Genomic DNA, 8376 nt, shown 5'->3' with positions numbered 1-8376 from the left:
GGCGGGGTTGCACCTGCCACTGGATCTGTAGTTGCTGCGCACCTAGGCCAGGTGAACTGCCCCGCCTCCGCGCGAGCCCCAGGTCTGGCAGCAGGTGGGTGGCAGTCGCAACTCAAACACGCGGAGGTGAGTGGATATTATGGCTCGTCATGGTTCCTGGACCGCTCCAGTTCTGGGGTTGGGGCCCAGAGCGCTCTATACATCGAGACGCCTCGGGGCCCGAGGTTCCGCAGGAAGTAGGTCTGAACCAGGCGGGTTTCCCCCGCACAGCCCGGAAGCACGAGTGCGCTGTGTCCAGTCCCCTTCCCTGGCCTTGCCCTTCCCACTCTGCCCGACGTGGTCAGTAACTTCCTCTTGACCGTCAGCGCGTGCCAGCAGACAGGCAAGGGGCACAGGACGCCACCTTCGCCCCCACGCACAGGTCCCAAGCCAGAGCACTCCTAGGAGCCCGGGACGGACCTACAGGCAGAGCTTCCGCCTACTTTGCGCGCCAGTGCCCGGTGCGCGCCCGGGCTCCCCGTAGGCGCACTTTCCCCTTCCGTGCGCGTCCCCGGCAGGTGTGCTGGCGAGCTCCTGTGGGGTCCGGGAAAACTGTGCGCCACCCCGGAAGGCAGAGGGCACGATGTTGGTGCACGGTGGGCTGGGGGAGTCAGTACCCACGAGGCCTTTGATGTACGCCGCTTCCTTCCAAAAAGACGTTTAGGGGCTCAAACACACAGTGGGACCACAAGTCAGAGTTGGGCAGGAGCCGGCGCTGAGCTGGAAGGGAAGCGGATTCTGGTCGCCTTGTCCACAGCCTTAGGGCACACACACGACTGGGAGCACGGGGTGCCTGGGGAGCTCAATGACTGGGCCTGAGGCTTTCCAGGAACCTGTAAAGTGGCAGTTGTGCTGGGTGACCCAAGGGGCCAGGCTGGGATTTAAAATCCCAGGCTCTGGAGTGCCTCCAAAGGACAGCAGGGGTAAGTGTCTGAGGTCATCTAGGTTTATGTGCTCACCCAGCAAAACTGACCTGCAGCGAGCAGACTGCAGACAGAGGGGAGAAGAGTATCCAGGCAGGACCCTGAGAGAGGGTGACACAGATTAGGTGCAGGGCGCTCCAAACATAATGCCATGCCCATCAGGGAGCAAGGCTGGTTGGGGGCACTGGCTTCAGTATTGAGGCACCTACCTCTACTTCTGGCCTGGGTGTGCCTGAGCTTAGCTGTGTTTGTTTCTTGACTTGTGCTGTAGGAAGCCCAGAACTGCATCTGGGGAGTTCAGCTAGTTAACTGCATGGGATGCTCAGGAGACCTCTGAGGCACCTTCAGGTAGGCTCCACAAGCTTGAAGGAAGGGCAGCCCTGAGTTAAAGGTGACCCATTACCCAGGGATTGTGAATGCTGGGCCACAGGGGCTTGAGCAGAGTTGGGTTGTTGTCAGGTAAGGTGGCAGGAAAGCCTGTTCTTGTACTGAAGATGCTCCTAGGTGTCCTGAGCCAGGGGCAAGGAGACCCCAGGGGAACTTCTAGGACTTGCTCCTGTAGCTGTGTGAGTGAGGGGAAGGCCACGAACTGGAGGAGACCCTTGTCCAATTCTACGGGCAATGCCACTGGGCCCCAAGTTGTAGGACAATTGGGGGGGTAGGAGTCAGTGGTAACAATAGGGCAATAGCCAGAGGCTTGTGGCTCCTGTGTTTGCCTCTTTACCTGGAAAAGGGGGCTCTCTGCTCTCACCTCAGTCTTAAGCTGATGTTGATGAGATGCCATAGCCCTTTGCAACCACTTATCTAAGTCTGTTGCCTGGGAGGTGGACAGAGTGAGGACCAGAAAGCTCTGCTCTAGGTTTCATTATTAGCCTCCAGATTCTGAGGGATTCCCCTTTGCCATGGCAGGTAATAGGTCATATATGAGGCTGTTCACTTTTGTGGGGGAGTAACATAATTCCTCCCTTCTACTCCTGACTGTAGTGACAAAAATGAGAGCCAAGTGTGGTGGTGCACTTTAATCACAGCACTCAGGAGGCAGAGGCAGGAGGAGCTCTGTGAGTTCACCGCCAGCTTGGTCTACATAGCAAGTTCCAGGTCAGTTAGGACTACATAGTGAACGCCTATCTCAAAACAAAACAAAAGAAACAAACAAAAAAATTGAGGGTATCAGGGAAGCAGGAAGCACCCCCTGCCCAGCCGATCTTCCTTGTGGGGGATCTCCTTGCCAGGGTTCAACCTCTGCTTCTTGGAGCATCTACCCTCACTCTGGCACAAAAGCAAGGGCAGTGCTTAGAGACTGGGACAGTCTCCAGAGAAAGGGGCTTCCTGACTCAGAGTAACAGGAAGAGCCAGGCAAGGCGGGGCAAGAACCACCAATGGCCCAGTCTGCTAGAGGAAGGGGTGGGTGCCTGGGTGGGGTTTAGGTTTAGGAGAGGATGTGACTGTAAGGCCAGGAAACTTAGGGGGAAAGTTCTGATTAAAACTTCATCAACAAAAGCCAGGTCCTCCCTCACTGTGCTTAGTGATGCATTGTGGGCTACCACAGTACTGTGGCTGCTCTCTGGGGCCCAGCTGAGGGGACAGTTTGCTCCCAAGCGCACATCAATGACCAGCTCCCCTCAGGAGAAAAGAACCGGAACCAGGTGACTGTGCCCTCCCTCCTACTCTGAGTGAGCCTGTGGCCTTGCCATCTGCCCTAGGAGCTGGGCCTGGCTGAGGAGAGGCCCATGATGCTGAGGTGCATGAGAGCACTCCACACGTATGCATGTGTGTGTGCTTGTGGCCCCTGGGGTCTTCTGGGGGTGAGCTGGTGAGGTGTGTGCAGCCTGAGCCCTATGTGAGGTAGTGAAAGGCAGTGTTGCAGGATGTACATTGTATGGAAGATGCATGTGAGCACACTGGCCAAGGTGAGCTCGGTGAAGCTGAGTGGGGACCAGAGGGTCTGTATCTGTGTGGGATGTGAAAGGGAAAAAGATATAGGAGAGAGCACCTGCTGCCTCACTGAGTTACATCCTGGAGGTTTGGCCTTGACTTCTAGCAGAGTCTGAGGCTGCCTTTGCAGGAGTTAAGGTCTTCTGAGCTTGAGGAGATTGAGGGGCTGCATCAAGACGTACTCTGGGACCTGCTGGGCTAGGGTAGGTTCTTTTGGTCACTTTGTGAGGAGTCTGTTGCATGAGAAGCCTGTCTTCTATAGACCCTCAGTGGGTGGTTCTTCTGCTTCAAGGATTGTACTAGGACCACCACCTACCCCTAAAGGGTTTGCCATCCCTGACAGGAATGTGCCTCTTCCTGGACTAGTTCCCAAGGAGAATGCTATCCAGCCAAGCCTGGAATTTCTGGCTGAGCATTACCCAGTGCAGAATGAATGGGGGACAGGATAAAAGGCTCAACTCTACTAAAATTTTGGGGGTGGGGAGACACTGAGACAGGCCAGACACAGGGTTTCAGGGCTTGACTCCATGTTCCTGATGTCCATGTGTCCACTCAGCATGGAAGCTGGTAGGAACTCAGTAAATGCTTGTTGGAAAAAAGAGGGTGAACCTAGGGCACCCAGGAAGGAGGGAATAGGACCACCTAGGGCCCTGGGCTGCTAGATAAAAACATTCTGACCACCTCCTTGTGTCATGCTACTGCAGAACTTTTTGAGTCCCAGATGTATATAGTTGCTGTGGTCTGAGAATGGCCCAGGGCCCTGTATAGGAGTCACTTGTGATTGTGGTACTCAGAAGGGTTTCTATCCCAGTCTGGTTCTCATTTGTCTCTCCTGGCTTGATGAGCTCAGGACCCAGCTGAATCTCAGGGTGTCCACAGGTATGATGTGTGTCCATTCACATGTACATGAGTGACTGCATCCAGAGCAAAATCAGTTAGGAATTAGTTTAGGCCAGTCAGGCAGCCAGATTCCCACTCATGGCTCATGTCCCCCCAGTTCCCAGGTGCTGGCTAGGTGATTGGCAGCCATGCCCTCACCTATCTGCATACAGTAGTCCATTACAAGGGACAGTAGGAATGAGGCTAACTGGCATTCCACGAGATCAGATTCTGCCTGGAGCATGTCCGCTGTACCCCTGAATCACTACAGTGGTCCCAGCACAAACGAAGGTGGTCCCTCGTCCCCTCCCCCAAGTCTGTGTGAGGCAGTGTCTATTCTGGCCGTGTTGGTGTCCAGGAGCTCACCTAGCACTGTAAGACAGGCCAGGGTTTCAGGGCAGCCACCTGGTGTTCAACCAGTGCTGTCTGTGGCTGACAGTTACTGGTTAACTCATCCTGTTCCTGTTTAACATGTCCCCTGGGGATGGCTGCAGCCTCTGACCTGTCCAGACACCCTGCCCAACCAGCTGAAAAGACAGAGAAGAATCCTCCTCAGCCTTCAGTGGACCCATCTGCTGGATTAAGGAGCCCCCGTGGAGCCAGGGGTGGCACAAGTATCCAGCCTGCCGTGAAGAGGCCCCTGTAGAGACATGGCAGGTAGGCAGGTCAGAGAGGGCCAGGCCTAAGTCCTCACCTCCATTCCCACTGGTCAGATGGGCTCCACTCTACACTTTCTGCTCCCATCCTGGTCTCTGGGCATGGACACATGTCAGAGTGTAGGCCTGTGTGTGCTCATTCCTCCTCTCCAGCAGTAGTTGGTCCTGAACTTAGGGCAGGCAGTGAAGATGGGAGCCTCTAGTCCTCTCTTGCCTAAGGCCTCCTGACCATGCATATGAGACTCAGTAAAGCCTAGGAATCCCCATGTAGGGGATGGGTGTGGGTGTGGAATGAGGTGATTGCCATGGGTGTGGTGGTGCATGCCTGTAATCCCGGCACTCAGGAGGCAGAAGCAGGCCAGCCAGGGTTATACAGTGAGACCTTGATTCAAAGGAGGAGGAAGAAGAGGGGGATGGGGAGTGGAAGGGGGAGGGGAGAGAGAGAGAGAGAGAGAGAGAGAGAGAGAGAGAGAGTTAGTTAGTTCATTCAGCCCTCAGGGAGAAGGGGAGGCTAAGCCTGTGGCAGGTCCTGAAAGCCTTGACTCCAGCTTGCCTTGTCCCTGCAAAAGATGCTAGAACACTATGTGACTACTCTTTCAACCTGTTGGTACCTATATTTATTGCAGCCATTCAGTAGAAACAGGCTGGGCCTAGGGGTACAGATTCTGGCCCCTAATCTGAGAGGGCACTGTGGAGGCTGGACTCATGTCCTGTAGGGATGAGCCAACAGATAGGTCCCTTGTGGCTGGGTAGGGTCAGTTCAACTATGACTCTGGTCATTCCCCCTGATAATGTTTTCCCTGGCAAGGCTGTCACATCTAAGCCAGCAGAACACAGATTGGCCACAGCTGGTAGAGATGTGCTACACCTGAGGTTTGGCCTAGAGGACCCATGGATGGACATGGTGTGACCATTGAGGAGCATACACCACTTGCCCACTGCCTCGTTTTTTTCCTGGATCACAAAGCATCTGTGGATAGAGTGGGAGCTGGCATTCCAGCATGGCTGATCTGTTGTACTTTCTCTGCAGGTATCTGTGACAGGGCTCCTAACTTCCTCTCCCCATCTGAAGACCAGGCCTTAGGACCTGCCCTGGGAAGCGCAGTTGCTTTGAATTGCACAGCTTGGGTAGTCTCTAGGCCCCAGTGTCCACAACCTTCAGTACAGTGGCTAAAAGATGGGCTGCCATTGAGCAATGGAAGTCACTTCAACCTCCATCAGGACTTCTGGTAAGAGACTGAGGTGTCCAGGGTCTGAGTGACCACCTGACATACCCATGGTCAACAGCCTTTCTGGCCTACACCCTGGTCTATAACCACCTGGACAGGGGCTGGGCTATGTAGTACATGGCAAAACCTGACATGGGCAGAGCATTCCTATGGGCACAGATAGAAAGCTGACTTTGGGGACAGGACCTAGGGTCTTCATGACCCCTACAGATAACTTGTAGACTGTCTGGGGATATGGGTACTAGTAGAGTCCAAGCTCCTGAATGGGTGATTGATTGGCCAAGCCTGTAATCAGAGGGTCCCTAGGACTCAGACCCAAGATCAATCAAGGTGTCAGCCCTGAAATAGTGATACCACTTCCAGGTATTGGGCACTTAGCCCAAATCTGCAGCCTCCTTGGGAGAGTCCTATACAGGTGGTACTTGGACATCCACTGATGTTCTTGGGCCACAGGTGAGGGCTGGGCCTGGTTTCTCCAGGGTCAGCACCAATTTCTCAGAGGTTGTATCCAGTGTTCTGATGCTCAACTTGACCAGTGTTGAGGACTATGGAGCCTTCACCTGCTCTGTCTGGAACATCAGCTCCTACTCTTTCACTCTCTGGAGAGCTGGTGAGGGGGTTCATGGGGGTGGAAGGCAGGGGTTTCCTGGAGTCGTGATGTTAAGGGATAGTGATTCTCCCTGTCTGCAGGCCCTGCTGGCCATGTGGCTGCAGTGCTAGCCTCCCTCCTGGTCCTACTGGTTCTGCTGCTGGTGGCCCTGCTCTATGTGAAGTGCCGCCTGAACGTGCTGCTTTGGTACCAAGACACCTATGGGGAGGTGGAGATGAACGGTGCGTGTCACCTTGGGGCCTGGGGCACAGATCCGTGCAGGGTCTTTCTTGAAGAACTGCATTCTAGGGTAGGTTCTGGGTGGAGGGAGTTTTAGCTCTAGCGCTCTGGAGTGTACAGTCTCAGAAAGGGGGTGTCTCAGAAGGGCAGAGAGCTGGGAGAAACAGAATGAGTCCTGGGCCCCGGATGGCTTGTTTGGAGACGTGCTGGGTGTGGGGTAGAGGCTGTGGCTCAGACCCTATAACTGGCCGCGCTCCTCTCCGCAGATGGAAAGCTCTACGACGCCTACGTGTCCTACAGTGACTGCCCCGAGGACCGCAAATTCGTGAACTTCATTCTGAAGCCTCAGCTGGAGCGGCGTCGGGGCTACAAACTCTTCCTGGACGACCGGGATCTCTTGCCGCGAGCAGGTACCGTTGCGTCCCTTACTCCGCCTGGCCCCTAGGGGTTCCCGCCGGCCTCGTACCCGCCCCGCCCCTCATTCCGCCGCCCCCGCCCGCAGAACCCTCCGCAGACCTGCTGGTGAACCTGAGTCGCTGCAGGCGCCTCATTGTGGTGCTTTCAGACGCCTTCCTCGGTCGGGCCTGGTGCAGCCAGAGCTTCCGGTGCGTCCCGCGGGAGGCTGGGGGTGGGGGGCCCGGAGCGCGCCGTGCCTGACGCTCCCGCCCCCGCAGGGAAGGGCTGTGCCGCCTCCTGGAGCTCACTCGCAGACCCATCTTCATTACCTTCGAGGGCCAGAGGCGCGAGCCCCAGCACCCTGCGCTCCGACTGCTGCGCCAACACCGCCACCTGGTGACCCTGCTGCTTTGGAAGCCCGGCTCCGTGGTGCGGGGGTCGGGGGTTTGTGAGTGGGAGCCTGCGGTGTTGGGGGACGGGAGCCGGGGACCAGCGGACTCTGCTGTTAGCAGTGAACTCTTTGGGTCTGGGTGACTAGAGGCTTCTAGTTTGTAGACCCCGTGTGTTTACACTGATGGCCCAAACCTGGCCCCCAGATGCCTTCCTCCGATTTTTGGAAAGAGCTACAGCTCGCACTGCCACGGAAGGTGCAGTACAGGCCAGTGGAAGGAGACCCCCAGACCCGTTTACAAGATGACAAGGATCCCATGCTGATTGTGAGAGGACGAGCTGCTCAGGGCCGGGTCGTGGAGTCGGAGTTGGATCCAGACCCAGAAGGAGACCTGGGTATGCCCACCTGGCTTCACTGCTGCCCAAGGGGACAGGCACAGCTCCAGGGCCCTAGAAAGGACCCAGGTGTGGAGGACCCTGGAATTAAGGGCCCCGCCTCTTACCCTGGAGATGCTGTGCTCTCAGGCCTCCATGGGGAACTTTAGAGTGCCACTGTGGGTGTGGGAGATGAGCAGGGAGTGACCCCCTAGGTTACAGGTCCTGGTGGAAGATAGGCTGTGGGCCATCCAGCCTTAAGCCTTGTGGTATCTTGCAGGTGTACGTGGGCCTGTCTTTGGGGAGCCACCAGCTCCACTGCATTCAAGTGGGGTATCCATGGGAGAGGGCCAAGGCAGCGAGATGGACGTCTCTGACCTTGGCTCACGGAACTATGGTGCTCGAACAGACTTCTACTGCCTGGTGTCTGAAGATGATGTGTAACCCTTGCCCTGGTAACCCAGAGCACAGGATCATGGTGGCAGTTTCTGGGATAGGGACAGGTACCCCTCCTGCCTAGAACCACAACCCTTGCCTGTAGCCCTGGGCCCCTCAGGGAAGGAGTGTGGCTCCAGGATATCACAAAGTAAAGTCCTCTTGACTCTTGGCTGGGCCTGCTTCTCTTCTGGTTGGGTACTGTTAGACCTATTTTTGCTTCCATCTCAAGTTCTATAAGGCCCTGTCTCCCAAGCTGTTTATCTACTCAAATCTACCCTCCATCCTGA

The 8376-nt window shown here is 56.0% G+C and overlaps 1 protein-coding gene across 3 annotated transcripts; it reads left to right on the top strand.

Annotated features, from left to right (window-relative positions):
* The first annotated feature begins 9 nt into the window (after positions 1–9).
* On the top strand, positions 10–8258 carry Sigirr (single Ig and TIR domain containing). 3 transcript variants are annotated; one of them, XM_017803551.2, is made up of 10 exons: positions 10–126; positions 4271–4433; positions 5463–5661; positions 6141–6271; positions 6352–6492; positions 6757–6900; positions 6993–7095; positions 7165–7315; positions 7483–7672; positions 7932–8258. In XM_017803551.2, the coding sequence occupies exons 2-10, from the start codon at positions 4427–4429 to the stop codon at positions 8093–8095; spliced, it is 1230 nt and encodes a 409-aa protein (XP_017659040.1). In that variant the 5' UTR covers positions 10–126; positions 4271–4426; the 3' UTR covers positions 8096–8258. The 3 variants fall into 3 exon arrangements, with proteins under 3 accessions (XP_017659040.1, XP_029412661.1, XP_008852598.1); XM_008854376.3 differs by lacking the exon at positions 10–126 and adding an exon at positions 2441–2608; XM_029556801.1 differs by lacking the exons at positions 10–126; positions 7483–7672 and adding an exon at positions 2429–2608.
* The last annotated feature ends 118 nt before the right edge of the window (positions 8259–8376 follow it).

Source organism: Nannospalax galili, unplaced genomic scaffold (assembly GCF_000622305.1).
Source record: "Nannospalax galili isolate Female #2095 unplaced genomic scaffold, S.galili_v1.0 scaffold507, whole genome shotgun sequence".
Classification (NCBI taxonomy): Eukaryota; Metazoa; Chordata; class Mammalia; order Rodentia; family Spalacidae; genus Nannospalax; species Nannospalax galili.
This window is presented reverse-complemented; position numbering and strand designations above follow the sequence as displayed.

Excerpts from the sequence above, each read along its gene's own strand:
- Sigirr (XM_017803551.2), top strand. Across the intron at positions 5,662-6,140 it reads AACCTCCATCAGGACTTCTG|GGTCAGCACCAATTTCTCAG; the intron begins GTAAGAGACTGA and ends TGGTTTCTCCAG. Across the intron at positions 6,901-6,992 it reads GGATCTCTTGCCGCGAGCAG|AACCCTCCGCAGACCTGCTG; the intron begins GTACCGTTGCGT and ends CCCCGCCCGCAG.